Below are 22,235 nucleotides of genomic sequence, written 5' to 3' on the forward strand. Positions count from 1 at the left end.
TGTGTTGGAAAAGGGCTGAAACACCCAAATCCAGGCACTGCACGTTGTACTGTTGCCCTGGTTCTGTGCTGGGACTCAGCCTCATGGAAGGTTTTGTTCCTTCAGCCTCCCAGAGGGAGGCCCTGGGCTGGTGGGGTTCCCCAGGAGCCTGTCAGGAGCCAGTGCTGCTGCTGCTGCAGGGCCTGGCTCACACCCCTGAGCTAGAGTGTGCTGAAATGGCTCACTCAGAGCTGCTCTGCCTCTAATTTCTCTGCTGGCAGAGCAGCCACTGTGGCTGCTCTAAGTGTGAAGATGGAATTGCAGTGCCCTGGCAGAAGATGGGATGAGAAACCCTCACTTGCTCCTTTGTAATCACCATTATTCACATTTAACTGTGCCTTTTTCGTTGAGTGGGAATCAATTCCCTTGTCTCCACAGTAAAGCTTTAGCTCCCAGGCATAAGCACATCCTTGACACTGCTGAAGTTTGTGCCCCAGCTCTGAGCCAGGTGCTGGCCTGGCTCCTGATGTCCAGGAGCAGAGGGGACTGGTGGCTGTGGCTCAGCCCCAGGGCTTGGTACCTGTGAGCCCTTCTTCCCCAGGAGCCCTGTCACCTTTACCATGGAACTTCCAGTGTGTGGGAATGATTGTGATTTGAGCAGGGAACCAAGTACAGCTTTTTTTGACTTCAATGTTCCAGCCCAAGGGCTGAAAAATTAAACAACTTGCTGTTCCAGGACCATGCTTCCTCTGGCTCATGTGCTCTAATGTGTCCCTGAGCAGCAGCAGCAGTGCTGCTTCCCTGTCCTTGACTCCCGTGGGATCCTCCGCCCACACTGCTGGGCAGCATTTCCCTGTAAACAGCTCCTGGGTGTGAGAGCCCAGCACTGTGAGCTCTGCTGCCCGGGGCATCCCTGCCCTGGAGCCCCTGGGGGCTGGGGTGTCCTGGGGACCAGAGCTGCCTCCAGCAGGCTCCTGGGCCACATTCAGTCCTTGCTGTGCCTGCTGCCACCCCAGTCCTGCTCTGACCCTGTCACACCCTCTGGGTGTGCAGGAACAGACTGAAGAGCTGCTTCCAAGGGCAGCTTGGTTCTACCCCCTTGCTGGATACAAATGGGGAAACTTGCAGTAAAGGTGCACCTGTTCCTACTGCTTCAAGTACTGAGACCTGAGAGTTTGAGCTCAGGTGGGGAAAGGCCTGAGGGTCCTCTGACGTGAGGAAATAGCTCAAACCAACTCCTGTGGTACGAGGAAGACAGGAACTGTGTGAGGGCAAATACCAGAGGAGAAACTGGAGAAGAGCTTCAACTCTGTTGCAAGTAACACTTGCTACAGTTATTGTTTAGCTCCTGGTGCATAAATCCCCCCCAGGAATCTGCATTACTCTGAACTAGACTTGGAAGCACCAGGTCATGCACCTCTGCCCTGAGCCTATGCCTGCAGCAGCACGTTCTCATGCTGACCCCCATCTCTGTCCTGTCCTTCAGCAGTAAAACACACACCTGCTCTCACATCTGCAGGGCAGACCCAGCCTTCTCACTGTGGGAGATGCCCATTAGGGAATAAAACCCCCAACTCAGTACTAGTTATGTTGAGACCATAACACAACCCCCAAGACAGCTGCTTAAGGTAAAAAAAAAGGGACATGCTGAGAACTGAGTGCAGAAAAGAACCATTAAACAAAGTGAAGTGTCCAGGGAAAAAAATGCAAGCAAAGTCTCTGTCCTTTAATGGGTCACTGCTGCTGTTCTGTAGCCAACCAGATCATCCTGGGTAATTAAAATCCAAGGAACAGACAGGGGTTTTTTTAAATAACAGCTTTAAAAAAAAATCAGTAGGTTTATTGTAGGTCTCAAGAGAGCACAGTATGAGTAACTGGAATGCCTACATGTCTATACAGAATAACCCATCACTTGAATTAAAAAGAAGCAGCTAAGCAGGTGTATTTCATTCATCATGATGTTTTCTTCTGTTTTTTCTTTTCATTTTCTTCCTTTTCCTTTTCAATTTCAGCCACATACTTCTCAATTTCTTCAGGGTTTAGGATCTAAAACAGAAACATGGGTGACCCTCAGGATACCAATAAACTTAAGAGACATTAATGGAAATGATTCTAGTTCTGCCATGGGAAGAACATTAACTGCTGTTTATCTGGAAGCAGGTACCTGCTGCAGACACAACAACATTCCATGGCCACTAAGAATAAACTGAAGTATTTGTCAGTGCAAAATGTGAGATTAAGGGCTCGAAGTTAAGGCAGATCAACAAGGACAGTATCAGAGATGAGCTCAAGGGGAGAGAAGCAAACAACAGCCTCACCTTCAGCGGCTGCTCCCGTCTCATGACCGCCAGCTCGATGTTCTTCCCACCAGACTGCACCACCTGAGTGAGGCAGAGGGAAACTTTAGGAGCCTGGCCAGGAATTCACTCCAACAAACCCCTCTCAGGTCTCCTTAGAAGGAGAATAGATATGGATGGGGTGTATTTCATTCCTTAGCTCTTAAGCTCTCAACACCAGCAGCACTAACTCTCAAAAGGGTCTTCACACTGGTGCCAGTGCCCTGGCCAGATGGAGAACACCTCAGCCCCACCACCTGACTTGTGCTATTTTTTTCTGTATCTTAAACTTCAATTAAAAATTAAAATATTCAGCATGTGCTTTAGCACATCTTTGGTGCATTTGTGTAAACTATGGAAATTGTTACCCCAAATACTCTGAACCTTGAATTCAATCCAGTACCCACAGCCTACAGTATTTCCTTGGGACATCCACAAATATTTTCCCATATTCACATCTAAGAAGTGAATCTGGACACAGTGAAAAGCCACAGAAGAGATGTGAAACAGCCTCACCTCAAGAAGAGCCTTGATGACAAGTTTAATAGTCAGATCATCCGTTTCAATGGCCTCATCAGTGTAGTTTTTCTCCAGGAACTCACGCACAGATTTGGCTCCTCTGCCAATGGCATTCGCCTGGAAATATTATGGAGAAAAAGAAAATGAATGGGAGTTTAGAAAAGATTTAATTTGCAGAGTAAGAAAGAAACATAAAAGTTGTATAACTGCATAATCTGTCACACACAAGGACAGTTGTCTGGCACAGGTGGGTTGCTTTTGGGGGTTTTTTTGAAAGCAGGACAAGACTTCCCAAGGAAAGCTGAACTGCAGATGGCCCCTCTCAGCACATTTAATCATTAAGGACTTTTGCAGCTGTGAGACGGCACCACCTGGCCAGCAAGATCTCCTCTACCCCAATCCCACTTGAAAGGAGACATTAACTCACAAATATTCCCTTTCACCAGGGACTGAGTCCACTCACCTTCCAAGCATGGTATGTGCCAGAGGGGTCAGTCTGGTACAGCCGTGGGGTCCCATCGAAGTCAAAGCCCACGATGAGCGCGGAGATCCCGAAGGGTCTGCGGCCGTTGCTCTGCGTGTACCTCTGAGCACAAAGGACACACTCACAGGCACTTTTGAAAACATTTCTAGGGTGCAAAGCAGACTCTGGAGCAGTTACAACCAGAAGAGCCACCAGCAATGCTTTCAGCTGGCTCTCTCCATTAGTCAGGACTCTGTATTGCACAGAGCCCCTAAGGCAGGCAAATGAGAGGTGGATCCTTTCCAGCCCCTGTTCCTACACCTGAGTACAGCTTCCAGAAGCACCTCCCCACCTCCTGAGTGGTGCTGAGGCAGCCAGAGCCGTGTCTGCAAGCCCCAGTGTACCAAAAAACACCACGAGGACAGCTGAACGCAGTTTTCACCAATGATTTGCACTGATTCCACAGGAAACCACAGCAGCTCCGTGGCTGTAAGCAGCTTACACTGGAGCCATGTCACAGCCCTCCTGGGACACTGCTAGCAAAGTCACTGCCGTGTCACACAGCAGGAGCAGCAGGAGCTGGGCCAGGTGTCTTTGCACACTTTGAGAGAAATGGTGAATGTGCCAGAAGGACAGACACAACTGTAAGATTGGATAAAGGAACAAAGTGAAACTTTGGGAACTGGTGTCTTGCTCTGACAGACCAGTGATTATTACAAGAATCACATTGTTACCATCACCACTGTTCCAACACATCTGTGCGTAAGTAAATTAGATTTTCTCTAATTCTTGCTAGTGCCTGAAAATCAGTTTAATACACTGGCAAATGAGTAATTTTCTCACAGAACACAGCTGGGCATATTTTGATGCTGCAATTCATTCTAAATTCATGACTGTAAAACATATTAAATACTGCAGCAATTTGCTCCCCTCTTACCCATCCCTGCAATGGCTTTGCAGGAGGAAAAACTAGCAGGAGCCATAAAGAAAAGATTAACCCAGGCCCACTGTTGTGGGAGTGAGATGAGCAGAGTGTTCCTGGTGACATAACACAGAACTGTGCAGTCCTTACAAGCACTGGTTGCTTTATCCTGGGGGGAAAAGAACTCCAATCAAACAGCACTCAATCGTTCTTTTCCACTGCTACATCCCCATTCCCAACAAACACCCACAATGTGTTTTCTACCAGGTAAGTGGAGTGAGGCCAAGGACAGACATTTACATAGCTTGAAGAAGTGTCAGATATTCCATGTGTGTTCCATGCTACCCATGTGACACTCCAGTACACACCTGTTACACACCCAAGTTACACATTATGCATAACACAGGCTAACACAACAGCACACAGAACATCTGTAGCAGGTCAGGACACGTCCCCATCAGCTCTGTGCAGCCCCAAGTACCTGTTTCAGGCTGGCAATGTAGCGTGTGATGTACTCCACGGTGACAGGATCCTCCACGGTGAGCCTGTGGCTCTGACACTCCACCCGAGCTCTGTTTATCACTATCCTGGCATCAGCTGTCAGCCCTGAAACCACAGAGTGGCCTCAGAGTCATGGAAAAACCTTACAGCACCAATCTGGCCCTAAAAGGCCCGTGAGCTCAGTGTCAGCAGCAAGGGAAAATCAAAGCAGAGCTCAAACTCTCAGGTTTGCTGAGAAAGAGCATTTGTGAGGCAGCAGAAAGTGGCTAATGCACAAAAATAACTAGAGGATTTAGTTTACAGCTTCCATGTTTGTGAGTTAGGTGACACACATAATTCTGAACCAGGTAATGGGAGTATTACTGACAGCATTCCATATCCCAGTAAATTTGCAATGGTTATTCTCACAGACATTATTCCTCATGTAGTCCAGTTTCATCTGCCCAGCAAATCTCATTTAGTTAATGAGGCTACAGCAGCATGATGTTAGCTGACAAAAGTGTGTAACCCTTTAAAAAAAAGATTTTGAAGAAATTTAATTCTTATTTTACTTTTTAGCTAATGCTGCCATTTTTCATTGACAGCCTTGTTTTTATTAGAGAATTTTTCCTCAAGTTTGTGAACACCCCTGCACATATCCCAGACCCTGGCTAAGGGAGGTAGGCAGGAGAAAGAACTGAGCCTCTCATTCCTGCACACTCAACCCAAACCCTGTTGTTTTAATCAAGTTAACCAGATCTCCCCTTAAAAATATTATTGACACTTACACTCTATTTCTCCATATTTAAAAAAAAAGCATAAGTTACTGTGGGAATACCATGCTTCCCACAGTTCTCAGCCAGCTACACCGTGAATTTTGTATTCTCAGATTCCATAAACATGCCCAAAGGTGCCCAACAACTGCCCAAACCACTGAAGGGACCGTGTACCTGCAAAAGCCATGCAGACATTGTCATCCAGAGCACAGATCTTCCGAACAGTTCTCTCATCCTGGAGTTTTGCCACTGACTTCTTCTCCACACCAAGGACAACAATATCCTTCCCTCTTACTCCAACCTTCCGTGCATGAAAAGAAGTAAAAAAGTTAACCTAGGTCTGAGAATCCTCACAGCTGCAGACTTTGCTCAAATGAGCAGTAACCAGGCACAAACCCCCACACTGTAACCATCACCTCAGCCTGAAATCAGGATTTTATTCCCCACTCAGCCCGGAGGCAGGACTGATGTAACAAAAACTGCAATGCATTTCAGGGTGCAGTTTCATCATCAGTTCATACCAACCTAAATCCCTGTGGCTCCCAAGAGACAGATTCCAGCTCCTCTTACAGACAGTCTGTTCTCCAACAGCACCATCAGTGTTTCCACAGCCACAGAACCAGGATGAACAAGGAAAACCCCACTAGTCCAGTGGCACTGCTCAACACAGGAGCCCAAGGCACTGAAGATCAGGCCAAGTAACACCTACAGCTGCCAAAATGTTCTGTCAGTAGCTGCCTTAACGTCCTAATTCATACCTTGAATACATCTTTTACAACATCATGGAGGAGAAAAAAATCCTTGACCCTTCCCCTCCACTCCCACTGTTTCCCACAGGGAGATGGGAATATTTTTTTCTTATGAGGTGGCCTTGCTGTCAGCATGTTCCAAATGTTTCCAAAAACACTAAACAAGTGACAAGACGGGTGGTTATATTGCATGCTGTCTCCACTTTCAAAGGACTTTTAATTTCTTAAAAAAAACGAAGAATCTCTTTGGCACCAAATCTTTTTTACATTCAGTCCCATCCCAAAGATGGTCCATTTATTTTTGGCAATGGCAATTAATTAAAACATACTACGACTATCAATACAGTTACGACTTTTTAAAATTAAAACTTATTATTGCTCGAACTTACTACAATCACTAATACAATGCTATTTGCAAATTAATACCTTTTTTCTTCTCCCCTAAATGAAATAAAACTTTCACTGAGCAAAAGCTTGGGACAACGGGAAGCCGGGAGCCAGCAGTGTACTTCCAAGCGCTTTTCCCGACGTGTTTCCCAATGCACCGGGAATCTGCCCCGTGCACAAACACAAAACCCCACGATCTGCAGGATGTACAGAGAGAGGAGCGGATCCTGCAGGCCTGACACACCGCCGGACCCCGCGGGAAGCTCTGGGCTTTGGGCAGTTTCCCCGGCGGTGGATTTTACCCCGAGGGATCTCCCTGAGGCGGCTCCCGCGGCCTCCCGGGCCCGCCAGGCCGGGCGCTCAGCGCGGCGCAGGCCCCGCCGCGGGCTCCCCGCTCCGCCGCCGCCGCCCCGCCAACCCCGCGCCCGCTGAACTCACCGCGGTGGAGCCTTTCTTGACCGCCTCCTGCGCGTACTCCACCTGGAAGAGGTGCCCGTCCGGGGAGAAGACGGTGATGGCGCGGTCGTAGCTCATGGCTCCGGCAGAACCCGCACCGTCATCCGGGCGGGCCGGGGGCGGGGCCGCTGCGCCCCCGCGCTGCGCACTCGGCGTACGCGCCTTGCGCAGCGCCCTCGGCGTGCGCGCCTTGCGCTGCGCCCGGCACGCCCCGCGCTTGGCGCACGCACCGCCGGCGGCGGCCCCGCCGCTGCACGGAGCCCTCACGGGTTCGGGGTGGAAGTGACCTCAAAAATCGGGCCGCGGCCAGGGACACCTTCCACTGTCTCACGTTGCTCCCAGCCCCTTCCAACCTGGCACTGGATATTTCTAGGCATAAGGCAATCACATGGGCAACCTGTGCCAGGGCTTCGCCGCCCTCGCAGGGAGGATTTTCTTAATATCTAACCTCAACCTACTCTTTTTTTTCAATTTGAACCCGTTCTCCTTGTCCCGTCTCTTGTAAACAGCCTTGCCCCATCCTTGCTGTGAGTCCCCTTGAGGTCCTGGAGAGCCACAACTAGGTCACCGCGACAACGACCCCGATTCTCTCCGCCTTTCCTCGCAGCGGAGGTGCCCCGTCCCTGCGCGCCCGTGTCCCCGGGCTGCCCTGTGTCCCCTCCGGCCTTTCCCTGTCCCCCGCGGTCCCCTCGCCGGCCGCACTCGGCGTACGCAGGTGGCGCAGGCCGGCCCCGCGCTGGCGCACTCGGCGTACGCACTCGGCGTACGCAGTTGGCGCAGCGGGCGGCGCGGCCGAGGCCGCGGGAGCCCGGCGGCCGGGACCGCACCATGTGCGGGCGGCGGGGAGGCGGCGGCGGCTGCGCTGCCGTCCCCTGCCCGGCTCGCCGCCGCCGCCCCCGCCCCGCCGCCGCGGGGGGCTCGCAGGGGCGCGGCGGGGGCGGTGCCCGGCGGCGCGGGGCGCGGCGCCCGCGGGTGTTCGCGGGGCGCAGATCGTACCATCTGCGGCCGCCCCCCTCCCCGTGCACTGCGGAGAATCCTCGCACGGCAATAGCAGCCAGATAATAACAATATTATTAGAGCCTGGAACCGATATATTATAGACACATAAAAAAACCCCCACCATGTCGGTTGCCTTTGCTTCTGCTCGCCCAAGAGGCAAAGGGGAGGTCACCCAGCAAACTATCCAGAAGGTAAAAGAGCATGCTTTTATACAGACAATTTTAGACATTTATTCTGTCCATGCTCCTGCAGCTGGAGGCTGATTTCTAGGGCGATCAGGAAAACTCGTGAATTTGCGAGGGCTGCAGAGATGGACAGCTGGAGAGAGAGAGGTGGGGGAAGGAGGAGGAGGAGGAGGAGGTGGAACAAAGCAAAGGTGTTCAGATCGCTGCAAAGAGAGCGAGAGAAGGACGTAGGGAATAAAATCGGGATGGCACGTTATCCCGGCTGCTCGCCAAGGGGAAACGCTGCCAAGCATACATTGGGAAACGGCAATAAAATTTGCAAATATGCGATTAATTTATGATGGTATGTCAGCTTCTGGCCCCCAAAGAATCCAACCTAAAAAATTGAATTGAAATAAAATACTGAATTTTCTGGGGTTTTCTTTTGTATCTGGATGCAGAATTTTAATCTCTCAGAAGATAGAGGGAGCACCAGCCACTGCTATTTTTCATAAACTTATTACTATTATTATTATTGTGATGTGTGTATTGATGTTTAATGCCAAACAAAGGTTTTGAAAGGTTTTCTCTGGAGAGGAGATCCCCACATGGGTCTCCCATGTGGAAGCCAGATCAGAGGGTGCCGAGTTGGGAAGTTATTGTTTCCTATTTCCCAGGGTCGGCAGCAGGGACTGCACACACGAGCAGCCCCTGGCACCCTTCCTCCTGCAGAAGGTGACGGTCAGGAGCGACGAGGCTGGAAATGTCAATAAAGAACGTGTGTGTTTCAATGTCACTGCTCTTTGTCTACTGTACTTTTGCTGTAATTTTGGCCGTTCTCCACGGCTCAGGTGGTGTTCCCGTGCTGTGGTGGCAGCCAGGTGTGAGCTCCGAGTGGTCCCTTCGCTCAGAGTGACCAGTGCAGAAGTGCCACTGCCAATACAGCAGTTAACCTGTCACCAGGGGTTGTAGAGGCAAGTCGTGATCTGGTGCCAATTTGTGACTTCCAGGGGAAAAAAAAAAATCCCCTCGGTGGCAGCGTGTGACAGAGCAGAGATGAAGGCAGAACAAACTGCCACGAGAGAGGCTGGAGAGATGACTTGCATCTCAGGAGACTGTTTGGAAACATCCCATTTTGTGGAGCTCTTGCAGCACGTGGTGTTGTGAACCAATTCATTTTAAATACTGAAATATTTCGGGCTTGGTGAATAAGTTTTCCTTTAACCTCTAAATCAGCTGGAATTATTTCATAATTCAGAGAGTTTGTAATTAAACCCATACCCACAGACAAAGGGCAGATAAAGTATCTTCTGTTTGATTTTCAAACCCTTCCCTTTTTGCATATTCATAAACTTCATGGAAGCTTCAAAATGCTCTTTCTTTGAAAATAAATGCATCATCTCAGGTGCATTTACTGGCAGGTTACTTTGGGACTGTCCATCAGTGTTGGGCTGTTGGCAGTGATTTTCTCTTTGACAAACAGCAATACTGAGGAAGAAACTTGCAGGCACACTAACTGGATGGCATTTATAGTCAAGGATGGAGATGGAGCAGAGAGAGCAGGAGAAAAAAAAAACCAACTCCAAAAATCCTCAGTGAAGTGAGCTTTTGAGAACATATACAAATTTCAATGAAAAAGACTATTCTTATTTGAATTCATATTATATAAGCAGCTTATTTTTATTTATTAACTCAATTTTAATAGTCTTTCAAAGCTGTTCTTATCCCAGTATAAAATATTTCTAAAATAGATTTCACATGGACGAAGTTAGAGCTTTTGGCAGTAGAGTAGTGGTGGTGGTCCTCTAAAATAGCTCATCAAATAGCATTTCCAGGGCAGTATAATTCAGTTCTGAACCAGAACTGGTTCTTTCCTCAAGAGCTCTCCTGCCCTGATGACACAGGGGTTCAAGAGCCCAGTCTTGCAAGCACTTGATAGCAGTGGTATCTACAAGCTCCATTATGCTAGAGGCAAATCTAAATTTCTACATGCTGGGTTGTTTTTGGTTTTTTTTTATTCATTCACCTGGAGAAAGTTGCTGCATTCACAAGAAATCCTGGGGAAAGAGAAAACTAATGTATCTGAAATTTAAAACAAATCAAAGTATATTTTAAGCTTTTAATCATATCATGAGTTCATTCAATAAAAGTAAGGACATACTGGGATGTAATTCTCTTAAACATGGTTTCAGTAGCTGCAGTGATGCAAATTTTGTACTTCATCAAGTTCAGCTGTCAGCACACTCTAGTCCTGGGCAGAAAAATGAGTAGGTTTAATTGTTCGAAAGTTTGTTTCTTACTTAAAAGTAGGCATGTTAGTAAAGCCTGACGTTTTGGAAAGGGTTGGGTGATATTTTGGGATGAGGCAGAGATAACTCATAGTGAAAGTGTTTTCCTTCTTCAGCATCAGAATTTATCTGCCATTTAAGGAACAAGGTAAGTCCATCAATTCTTCTGTATGGGTATTTCAAGTAACTACTTTAAAGACGGCTGTTTATAAGTGAATCAACCTTGTGGCCCAGTAAAGTCACGTGTAGGTAATTTACAACAGCCAAGGCAACAAAACTGCACAGAACACCATCCAGTGCCAAGGAGGATCACAAAAAATACAGAACTTTTATATAATTCTCATCGTAACGTGTTTTGGTCCTATTTTTTTTTTATGCAGATGCTAGATGAAAATCACCACCTAATACAATGTATTATGGATTATCAGAGCAAGGGGAAAACTGCGGAATGTACTCAGTGAGTATTACGAATTCAGGAGTTTGTTAGAAATGTTTCCTGAAGTCTGGCTCTTCCCTTTGCTCAGTGGCACAGCTGTTGGTTTGCTCTTGGAAACACTCCTGTGTTCCTTTTTAGGAGCTTTTCCAGTTCATGGAGAACTGTGAAGGAGCATAAATGGTTCTGGTGGTGCTTACTTGAGTAAACACTCCAGTTAGAGCACTCTTGAAAAAAAATCATGTTCTTCTCCGCTTGCTGGCAGGGAAAACAGGTTTTGGGCTTTGGAGTTCTGGAATTTCATTCCTATCAGGGCCCTTGTTAGACAGAGAAAGGAAAAGTGTCTGATTGTTGGAGCAGCTGACTGGCTGTCAGTCCTCAAAGACTGAGGTCCCAGCTCCACAGTTCAAAGAGCTGTCAAAGGAGGGTGTATTTTACCTCTCCCTTCCCCCAAGTTTATCCTTTTGTAACAGAGGTGTTGAGCACACTGATCCTTGATGGGAAACATGACAGCACAGACACGGATCATTGCCACTGCTATTTATTAGGACAGATTAAAAATGGGTTAAGGTAATTTAACTAATCATTTGTAAATAGGAGGGGAAAAGGAAAAAAAGAGAAAGACTTGGAATTTTGTGTATTGTTAACCCTTTCCACATAAACTTAACTCCTTGTTCTGTAGATACCAACAAATCTTGCACAGAAACCTGGTTTACTTGGCAACAATAGCAGACTCTAACCAGAATATGCAGTCCTTGCTTCCTGCTGTAAGTACCAGTACAATTACTGTAACTAATAATTAGTTATTAGTATAACTAATACCATAGTTATTTCCCTCAGCACATTTACATTAGCTGTGCCAGAGGGAAATGTTCTTTGATTCTGTCACTGATCACTATAAATGAACCGAGTTTTAGTATTTTTCCAGCTAAAAGTTTTGAAGTGGCCAAGTAGACCACCAAGCAAATCAAAAGTTACTTTTACTGTGTTTAAATGATGTTCTTTGGGACATTTGTGTTAATCTCTGCCCCATAGCTCAAGGTTTATGATGCAGATCTGAGCAGCTCCATTTGTTCCAGATTCAATATTCTTACCTGTTCTTACTGTGTTCTTTACTTGGGGGGAAAGTATGCTGCTGTTTTACATTAAAAATCTAATTCAACACTCGGGCATCGGTTTGTCTTTACACATGTTGTTATTCTTGCTCAGTGGATTGATTTGGGAAGTACCACACGTAACACAAACTGCAGCATAGCTTGGCAAAGGTCAATCTGTCACCACACTCCTGTGCTGTCTTTGCTAATGCATTCCCCGCAGTGGTTGTGTTTGGAAATCCATGTGAGTGCAGAGGAAGCCACGCTCTGTGACAAACACAATTTCAAACCCTTCACTGTGCCGCTGCCTGTCGGCTGCTCTGTCATGCTCAATGTCATTCACACAGAGGAGTCAAACCAAGAAAGCTTTACCCAAAAAGCAAAGGAAACACGCATTTAGCCGAGGCAGCTTTTAGTCATTGTCAGGCTAATCTGGGGGCTGCTGTTTTTCTAATTAAAAACCTAACCGAAAATTTGCTTTTTTCCTCCTTGTTGTTTCGCAGCCACCAACGCAAAACATAAACTTGGGCCCGGGAGGGATGAGTCAGAGCGCATCCAACCAATCCCTCCACTCCCAGAGCAATCTCAGCGATGCCATCGGCACCGGCCTTCCTCCATCCTCCCTCATGCAGAGTCAGATTAGCAATGGTGAGCTTTGGTCCCCTTTGTGCTGCTTTGCTGTTGCCTGGCAACAAAATCATTAATGCAGAATATACTTAGAGAGCTGGAAAAGACCTCTCCTAACTCACCTTTCAGGCATATGGGGATTTCAGGCACATGCTGAAATCACCACAAAATGGCTACAGGCAGGAATGATGCTGGCTTCTGCAGTGTGCTTTGTGTTTCTGCAGAGGAAATTAAAGACATTAAAAAAAAGATACATTATGAAAATCACCAAGTAAAGATACATCCAAGTTCTTAGTAAGAAAAATTATATGTTGCATTATTTTTCTCATGGAAGTGGCGGGGTTGGCCAGGGTAAAATGGAACTGCTTGCATGACTAACCACACACCCAAGCCTTCAGACTGTAAACACCTTCCAGGATACATTTATCCTCACAAATCATTTGGTGTTGCACCAGTCTTTGTCCTCCACAGAAGCTTGCAGAGATTGTACTACACAGTCAAATGCACAGACATTTCATATTAATAAGATAATATAATCCGTCTGTTTGGTTTTGTTCGTGCAACTAAACTAATTGAAAAACAATTTTAATATGCGCATTTTATATATTAATAATCTGTTTATTTTGTAGATCATAGTTACTCAGTTCTTGTTTCTGTGGGTGTCTCCCAGAGTGACAGAGAGCAAAACCAGTTTCTATAAATAGAAATATCTGATTGTAAAATCACAGGCCTTGGCAGGGGGACTCAAGAGCAGACATAAGCCATGAAATTACTTCTGAGTTTTTAAAAATCCCTTTGGGGTCAAGCCTATAGTACCTTTTAAATGAATGGATAAGGGACCTGTTTTAAATAGCTACAACTTGCAAAGTAAATTTACCAAAATTTTCAGGGCCTTTGTTTTGAAAGATTTAATACTGAGTATGAGTAATATATTACGTCAGTCAAAACATTGTTTTGTGTTATTCAGAATAGACATTTTCAGTGCTAATGTTGTTGGTTTTCTGGTTTGCCCCCCAGCCTCCTCCAGAGCTTTGTAGTAATTTGCTGCTGATTGAAAGAACCAGACTGGAAGTCCTGAGGACTGGACTCATCCACATATTTTCCCTTACAATCACAAATTAACCAACTTTTTTATTTTTTTCTTCTTTTAGAGAAGGCCAAGAATCTCTAATTTTTCCCATGCAAATAAGGCAAGGTTTACCAACACTTACTTCACTCCATCTCTCACTCAAGGCAACTGCTATCTCCATTCACACACTGTGTGACCTTGTGTTGCACAAGGATCGGCTTTACAACTTAAACAAACTGGAGCAAAACACAGAGATAATTTTCTGTGGCAGCATTTTGACCCAGCTCCACTGATTTCAGGAGAGCTGGCTCCCTTTATCTCTTGTTGAAACTGCTGCTTGCATCTCTTCATCAGAGGAAAATATAATTTACAGCAAATGTTCTCATTTCGATATCTATGAAAACCGTTAAGGGTAATTAATGAGGTTTTTACTAAATGAGTTAGACATTTTTCAGGGGCTGCAGATAAACTTAATAACCCTGAATGAAAATATCGTTATTTAAACATTACAGCGTAATTCTGCCTCTTCTAAGGATTCTGCATTCTACGTAAATTAATTGAGATTGACAACAATATGGCTGAATTTAGATATACAACAATATGCACCATCACAGCTTGGATAGTAACAATATACAGTGAAAACTACTTTATAAAAGTATTTACAGCAATAAACAACAAATAAGAACCCCATTTCCCCCAGTATTAGCTACCCAACTGCAACAGAATTCTAAAAAATAAGCACACTGCCAGATAAGCAGGAAACAAACCCAGGATGTATCTGGAGCAGTCTGATGATTATGTTCTGATGTTGGAAAGGGAGTAACAACTGGGGTTGTTATGGTGACTTGGAAAATTTATCTTCCTCTGAGATTCTTTTAGTCAAACTTCAGGAAAGGGAGAGATAGGCTTGTTCTCTGAGTAGAGGCTCCATTGGTACTTCAGAAGCCCCAGCTAAGAAGGTGAGCTGGTGATAAAGGATGCAGCAATGTGCAAAGTCTTTCTCAGCCACTGCTGTGCCTTCCCACTGTCACTGCCTGTGTGAAGAGGGGAAAGGAATCAACTGCAGGACAAGAGGAAGGCAAGCACAAATTTCAAAAGGCTGGGATGTTTCCAGAGTCCATGTATTTTCTGAGGTACCTGAAATTACTGGCATTTTTAAAATTCTGCTGCCTGCAAGGAAGTGGTTGTAGGGCATTGCTGCTGGTTTTGTTCTTCCCATCTGCAATCCTGTACAGCCTAGATTTGGCTGCCAGGAAGGGGAGGATCTCTCTGATTGTGCAGCAGGCAGTTTTAATTTGTCTGTAGATAACAGGGAGTTTTAATAACGAGGATTTGGGGTTTTTTTTTGTTATGCCGTACCATAAGGTATTCCAGAAAGGCCGTGAGGCCTCGTGCTCACTGTGCATTGCCAATAATAGCTCAGATTTTCTTGTTGCTGTCTCTGACTTTTGTAGGTCCTAACCACGTGTCTATGCAGCAGTCAGGCCAGAACACCATGCCCACGACCTCTCTGAGTATGAGTGTCAGCAGCCACGGGACTGGCCCTGGGTACAGCCACACAGTGCCTGCCTCTCAGAACGTGCCCATGCAAGGCCAGGGGTCAATAGGCAATTACGTCTCTCGAACAAACATCAACATGCAGTCCAACCCAGGTAAACTCCCTCTCCCTCCTCCTGGGCCACCTTGACTTTCCTGTGACCTCAGAGGGTTTACCACACGTGGCTTTATTCTGTAAATATTTTCTGTAGACAGCGACAAAGGTACCAGAGGAAAAGACAGCTTTAAGACATTTCTGGATTTCCAGGTGTCAGTGTAAGTCAGAGCAGTTTCAGGCTTGCTTTAACTCAGGCTGGCTCGCCGTGGTTAGGGCTGAGCAGGGGAAAGGAGGGTTAAGTAGAGGTGCAGCAGCACTGTCTGGTAGCCCTGGCAGCAAACCCCACAGCCATGGGAGGGATCTGAGCAGCACCTTTACCCAAGCACAAAGAACCTGCCAGGGTATAACACATTTACACTTTGTACATCACTACCCCATTTTGTTATTTTATCGGTACTTCACATTGTTTGCAGGGCATTAAGAGACTAGCAGACAACTCAATTGATCTCTTAATTTAAAAAAAAAGTTTGCAATTCGAATTGCCTTGAATGGGATGCCTGATGCTTTAGAATTCTTTACAGCAGCACGAAATTTAGGAATCAAATAAATCCTAGAATATCAGTTTACTTAAACTCTGTAATCATCAGGTGTATGAGAAGGTGGAAGCAAAAGAAAGAGTATATTAGAAAAGAAATGCAGCGATTCAATAGTCAGGAGGTAGAAAGGAACAAGCATCATTTCTTGTTTCTTTCTTTAACCCTACTGCAATAAGGTTCACATTCTTTTAAGTGAGCTAATAATAATCAAGGCTGGGTGTATTTTTAAATATCTGCTGAAGCAAATGGCAAGAACTGACCATGTAATAAGATCCTTTCTGGATTCCAGTGCAGAAGAGTAAATAAATCCAGTAGGAAAACATCTCCCCCTGTGGAAAATTCACAGAATTATCAGGGTGCATGTTAGCTGAAGGTTTTAACTTGCTTCCAAAGAGACTAGGAGAGAACTGCCCCATCTTTGGAAAACAGTCTTTTCCATGTCCTTTGTAGTCTCCATGATGCACCAGCAAGCAGCAACGTCACATTACAACTCAGCACAAGGAGGGAGCCAGCACTACCAGGGACAATCCTCCATTGCCATGATGAGCCAGAGCAACCAAGGCAACAGCATGATGGGGCAGCGACCCATGGGCCCTTACAGAGCTTCACAGCAAGGTAAAACTGCTATCAGCCTATTGATAGAACTCTCATTAGATTGATGATACTCCGTCTGTCTGTGGGCTACATAAGTCACCAAAATTTCCAAGTTACATTTACAAACAGAGAATCCCACCCTGGAGCACAGGAAATCCTGAATGGTGCAAGTATCATGACAATGACATGAACCTGAATCTATTTTCAACATTTATCTGTTTAATTATTTCAGGCTTTAGAACAATAATTCTGTCTAAAAGGGGTCATAGGACCTAAAGAAAAGATGAACAATTTGATATACAGCTCATTCAAGCCACTGGGAATCTATTCAGTTCTTTCCCATGGTGTTGGATCAGCCCTATCATGGCACAGTTAGCCAGGAACACATTTCTGGAAAGAAGATGCAGTTTGCCAGCAATTAGAATGAAAAATTAGGCCAAGGAAAGGAAAACACAAGAGGATACCTACCGTGCTCTAAGACCTCTCTGAATAAAGTTCTAAGAGGTAATAAAGCTGTTAGACTGATTCTAAAATAACCTGAATTTTGCTAAGAAACAAATTAATGTATTAATGAAAATTTATTTAATTCTGACTGTGCTCTTGAGCATGGAATATGTTCCTGTGCTTTCTAATAACTCAGATTAGTGGATGAAATGTAGTCCTTACTTTTGGCATTGCTGCAGAAGTGAGTGATTCTAGGATGTTACTGACTGTTGTGTGATTTCAATTTCAACCATCTTTTTCCGAGAATACCAATTTATTTCCTTTTTCTACCGAGAAAAACATCTTTATAACTGCGCTCAATTGTTTGCTTATCCAGACATAAACTTTGTTTTCTTAAAAAAAAAAAAAAATCAGATAAGAGAAACCCATCCTTTAGGAGTCCACCGGCTCAGTTTGCTTTGTCTTGTGCCTTGCAGGTTCCTCGCAGCAGTACATGGGTCAGGAGGAATATTACAGTGAGCAGTACAGTCATGGCCAAGGCTCATCAGAACCTATGAATCAGCAATACTATCCAGATGGTAATTCCTCTGAGCTGGGCTCACCGTGATACTGATAAAGTGCAGAGCACCACCACTGCTACATCCAAGGACATGGCAAACCTATTATGCTTCATTTCCAATTTAAATGCTGGAAAATTAGAATCCCAGGGGATTGGGAGCCTGGTACAAAACATGCACATCAGTGCACCCTGCTATATATACTGCTCCAAAAAGGGCCCAAAGCCCAGTTTGGATTAGTAAACACAAGAGTTTTATCCATTGGTGTGACTTTCCATGCCACGTGTTCGATGTTCTCCCTAAGGGGTCTGTATTTGCTCTTAGCCTCATCTTGGTGCATAAGCACCTCCATAATATACATAAAATATATATTCAACACTATGTCTATGGTGCCATGAAGGATGTATCTGACAAATCTTTGTGGCTCCTTGCAGGACACGGTGATTATGCCTATCAGCAGTCATCCTATACTGAACAGAGCTACGACCGGTCGTTTGATGACTCCACACAACACTACTATGAAGGAGGTAGGAAAATACAGCAAAATCTCAACAGTAAATTCAATATATTATTAAGATATCTGAACTCTAAACCAACTGAAAATGTTAACTGAATTATGATGCAGCAAGGTGGCATTTAGGAGAAGCAATGTCATCTATAGAGCTTCTGTTCATTTTGTTGTTTCAGGATACAGCAAATGGAATTTCCATCATAGATATTTGAAAAAAAAACCCAACAAACCAGTAACAACTAGATAAGTGGCCTTTCTGGGATATATGAATAAACATCATTATGTAAAAGAAAATACAATGAGACTGCTTCTTGAGAAAGCAGCTATTTACCTTGGCAGACTTATCTTTGTGACTTTTTCTTCTGAAGCCCTTCTGGGGTAAAAAAAAAATCCTTTGGGGAACAGGTTGTTGGTTTGTTTAGTGATGTGTATAAATAAGTAATTCTCCTATTCAAAAGAACTAAAAATCACTGGAGAAATAAACAATTTGCTTGGCAAAATCCAGTCATTTGTTTCTGAGAAAAAGTATTTGTGTATGAGTTCCAGACCAAGGCTCCTTATGCCTTTGTTTTCCTTATGATCTTCATGAACAGTGAAATACCTGCCTCACCTATGACCAAACAATTCCAATATTTCCCTCTCCAGGAAATTCTCAGTACAGCCAGCAGCAGGCAGGATACCAACAGGGGGCTGCACAACAGCAAACATATTCCCAGCAGCAATACCCAAATCAACAGAGTTACCCAGGACAACAGCAAGGATATGGTAAGAAAACTGTCAGTGGCTGGTCAAGTGTTTGCAGTGTTTCACCCTGATGCCTAGGCTAAAATAGGCTGTAAACTATTTCCTTGAATAACCTTGGATTAACAGTGTACCAAAATTAGCCAAAGATCTAGTAAAGGGATTCTGGACAGTAACATACATTAGTCTAGCACTGCTTTCCATCCTGAATCTCTCTCTCTTTTGACTGAACTTAGAAAATACACATTTTCTTCATGTTGGCTTTGTGTTAAATATCATCAGGAGGTCACTGCCTGGGTTCCCAGGCCTCCTACACACCTAGTCCTTCTGAACTGACATGAAAAAGAACATCAACAGTCTAGAGAATCACTCCTCTGTTGCTTATGGTGGCACAGACAGATTAGGTAGGAATTTAAACATGCATTTGTTACTGAAATAAAGGCCAGGTAGTTTGCATAGAGGTCATAACTGAGCTGTGCCAATGCAGATTTCAGAGAGGCTTCACTTAGACGTGTTATGACATTTTTTGAGCCAAGTTTAAAACCTGAAGTTTACACTGCTGCAACTACATCATTATTATTATTAACACCTCCTAGTGTAAACCTAGAGGGGAGGTCTGGGCAGAATTTACTCACAGTTCTTACTGACAGAGCTTACTTTGTTAGCATCATGTTATGAAATGCTAACAAACAATTTACTCTAAGAACTCCTCCAGCAAATCAGGCCTGTAATGGATTTTACTGCCTGTAATGGAATTTACTGTCTTCTCAGGTCCTGCACAAGGAGCCTCTTCACAGTATTCCAGCTACCAACAGGGACAGGGGCAGCAATACGGAAGTTACAGAGCTTCCCAGACAGGCCCATCCGCTCAGCAACAGAGGCCTTACGGCTATGAGCAGGTAAATTGTCTAAATCTCTGCTCTGAGAGAGCAGATCTGGCTGTTAGCTCTGTCTATATTTCTGATAATTTGGTGCAGGTCTGTGGGTGATACTTCGGGAGATCTTGTAAAATCCACAGACCGAAAGAAATTGCCTAACTCGCAGTAAGCCTCCAATATATTATCCTTCAACATTTCTATTTTTTTTTAACAGGGACAATATGGAAATTACCAGCAATAAAAGAATACAGTGCTGTGTCAGATTCCTTTCAATAGTATCTCGATCTTTTGAACTGGATGTACAGGCAGTTTTGATTAATTGTAATATGTTGGTTACCCCTTAGCACAAAGCAGCGTCTGTATGTGAACAGTGTTCATTTCATGCTGGATATGAAGCAGTGCACTACTGGTAACAAGACAATGCTTTAATGGTTTGATATTTGGTGCTGTGTATAGTACTGTATGTTGATACAATGCAGAAGTTTTCCATTTACCCCCTCTTGTCCCATTCTTGATGTTTCTGAATAGCTTTAGGATCATTAGATCACAGTTGTGCCCTGTTCTGGAAAACAGCCAGGTTGTTCTGCAGTCTGGCTCAATGCAAAGCCCATCAGTCACATCTCAGTCCAGGGAAGTTCCCTGTGGTAAGTTATTGATCTTTTTTTAACTGGATGTATTGAAGATTACCTGCCAGCCTCCAAAATCCATGGCTCTTCAGTTTACTTCTACAGAACAAGGGGATGGATACATTCCTTATAAAAAGACAGTTCTATGCTGTATGACGAAAAAATAACTGCAACTTCTGTAATACCTACCTACACAAATCCTATAATTCAGTAATCTGCATAAGTCCACATTTCTGTTGTGAAAGGTACAGAAAGAGGATCCAAACCTAGGATCATAGAAATGTTAATAAATAGAGGCACCTTTCATATGTCCATGTAAACAAAGGTATTTCTGTCATGGAAAGAAAAACGCAAGGGAGCTCTGAGACCTGCAGTGTCAGCCTGCTCGACGTCAATATTGCTTCAAATCGTGCTTAGCTGAGAAAAACATCTGGCAGAAGTCCCGTCTTGAATATCCTACTCCAAATTTTACAACTTGCATATACATTTTCGTGCCAAATTTTGCAAGCAGGTGGCTGGCATCCTTCTTTATTCTGATTCTTGTGCTGCCCTTGTTCAGATTCCCCAGCAAGCATTGTAACCATGAATGTTGTCAGATTTGTTGGTCTGTTGTTCTTACTTCATCATCGTTCTTCATCATCACTTTTATTTTCCTATTGTAGATTGACAGAAAAATAGTTCAGAGGTAAAAGAAAAAAATTGCATCTTTATTGCAGACAAGCGATTAAATTCAGCTTTAATTGCGAGACGCTATTATGCATATAGAGAGGGGAGCTATTAATGGGGTCAACCAGTGAGAGAATACCTTAGAGGGAGAATTTAGAGAGAAAAACTAGTGGTATGTAAAAATCAGTATGAACAATGTAAGTTGCTTCTATTCAGTTTTATATGTTCTTATAAAGTCTTGGGAGGGGGTGAGAAAAAGGCACTTTTAAAGTGCTTAATTAAGTGTTGAACAAAATACTGTGTCCAAATTTCCCTGAAGCAAAACGTTGGGGTGGCTGTAGCCCACAAACATTTTTTAATATGAGATTAACTGCAAATTTACAATCTAAGGTAAATACACTCTGTAGGATTTTCTTCTTTTCTTTGTCTGACTGGTGTTACGGGATTTCGAGTACTTTATATTTTGAAAAACGAAGACCACAAGGAAAACACAACATCTCTCAACTCATTAAGTTTTTTTTTTTCCTTTAGAAGAAAATCTTTAACTGGACAACTAGAGAGTTTACTATTAAATGTTGTCCAAGCACTGTCCTTCCTATGTTAATAATTTCAACTACTGGTAAAATAGAAGACATTTTTTAATCAGTCCATATTTCTCTCATCTTTCCTGCTGGTGTTTTCATACAAATAAGTACTCTCAAATAGCAAGGAACAGGAAGTAAGATTGTTTTCTTTATAATAATTCGTATTACAGGTAGCCAGAAGAATGCAACATTGCTCTTTGCCAGTTTGGGAATACGCCTTTTATGTGGTTTTTGAAAGTGCTGAAATGCTTTTGAGAGAATGAACAACATTTAAACCGAAACAGCAACATTACATCAATCTGAAATGTCTTACATTAAGAACTTCGTGAATGTTGTGTATATAATGTATTTGAAAGAGCACTTTGGAAATAGTTTGTACATTTATTTCCTAATTTATACATGATTTTTGGTGTTAATATTTCTAATTGTTAATAACAAAACGTTTATTTATTGTGTCGTCCATTTTTATGTATTAATGTGGAAACAAAGTGATGCCAGCATTTTGACTTCTTCCATGAATTGTATCATCTTCTGTTTTGTAATACAGAATGCTTGAAAACGGTTTAGTTTAAATATTATCTGAAAGCGGATTTGGTGGTACTTTTCTTGCGGCAGATGGAATGGATAGCACAGGTTACCCTTTCCTTGGGGGTGCTGGTGGGTGAGAGCTGGACATGTCCCAGCCCAGAAATGCCCCGTGTGC

The 22,235-nt window shown here is 44.1% G+C and overlaps 2 protein-coding genes across 2 annotated transcripts; one reads left to right on the plus strand and one right to left on the minus strand.

The window, feature by feature from the left end:
* Window positions 1–1,797: 1,797 nt before the first annotated feature.
* On the minus strand, window positions 1,798–7,188 carry PSMA7 (proteasome 20S subunit alpha 7). Its single transcript, XM_066198968.1, has 7 exons — window positions 7,050–7,188; window positions 5,650–5,776; window positions 4,701–4,825; window positions 3,298–3,420; window positions 2,832–2,951; window positions 2,298–2,360; window positions 1,798–2,025 (listed from the first exon to the last, which is right to left on the minus strand). The coding sequence occupies exons 1-7, from the start codon at window positions 7,143–7,145 to the stop codon at window positions 1,933–1,935; spliced, it is 747 nt and encodes a 248-aa protein (XP_066055065.1). The 5' UTR covers window positions 7,146–7,188; the 3' UTR covers window positions 1,798–1,932.
* Window positions 7,189–8,088: 900 nt separating this feature from the next.
* On the plus strand, window positions 8,089–22,115 carry SS18L1 (SS18L1 subunit of BAF chromatin remodeling complex). The gene is made up of 11 exons (XM_066198718.1): window positions 8,089–8,257; window positions 10,899–10,975; window positions 11,634–11,718; window positions 12,549–12,693; window positions 15,196–15,393; window positions 16,382–16,546; window positions 17,446–17,547; window positions 17,961–18,053; window positions 18,683–18,802; window positions 19,550–19,677; window positions 19,871–22,115. The coding sequence occupies exons 1-11, from the start codon at window positions 8,189–8,191 to the stop codon at window positions 19,895–19,897; spliced, it is 1,209 nt and encodes a 402-aa protein (XP_066054815.1). The 5' UTR covers window positions 8,089–8,188; the 3' UTR covers window positions 19,898–22,115.
* The last annotated feature ends 120 nt before the right edge of the window (window positions 22,116–22,235 follow it).

The sequence above is a fragment of the Chamaea fasciata genome, unplaced genomic scaffold, assembly GCF_029207755.1.
Source record: "Chamaea fasciata isolate MVZ Bird 193981 ecotype frontalis unplaced genomic scaffold, bChaFas1.0.hap1 SCAF_17, whole genome shotgun sequence".
NCBI classification, from domain to species: domain Eukaryota; kingdom Metazoa; phylum Chordata; class Aves; order Passeriformes; family Sylviidae; genus Chamaea; species Chamaea fasciata.

Coding starts and splice junctions, on each gene's coding strand:
- SS18L1 (XM_066198718.1), top strand. CDS start 8,189: ATGTCGGTTGCCTTTGCTTCTGCTCGCCCAAGAGGCAAAGGGGAGGTC. Junction 8,258..10,898: donor CCCAGCAAACTATCCAGAAG/GTAAAAGAGCAT, acceptor TTTTTTATGCAG/ATGCTAGATGAAAATCACCA. Junction 18,054..18,682: donor ACAACACTACTATGAAGGAG/GTAGGAAAATAC, acceptor TTCCCTCTCCAG/GAAATTCTCAGTACAGCCAG.
- PSMA7 (XM_066198968.1), bottom strand. CDS start 7,145: ATGAGCTACGACCGCGCCATCACCGTCTTCTCCCCGGACGGGCACCTC. Junction 4,826..5,649: donor TGTCTGCATGGCTTTTGCAG/GTACACGGTCCC, acceptor CTGTGGTTTCAG/GGCTGACAGCTGATGCCAGG. Junction 2,026..2,297: donor GACGGGAGCAGCCGCTGAAG/GTGAGGCTGTTG, acceptor TTTCTGTTTTAG/ATCCTAAACCCTGAAGAAAT.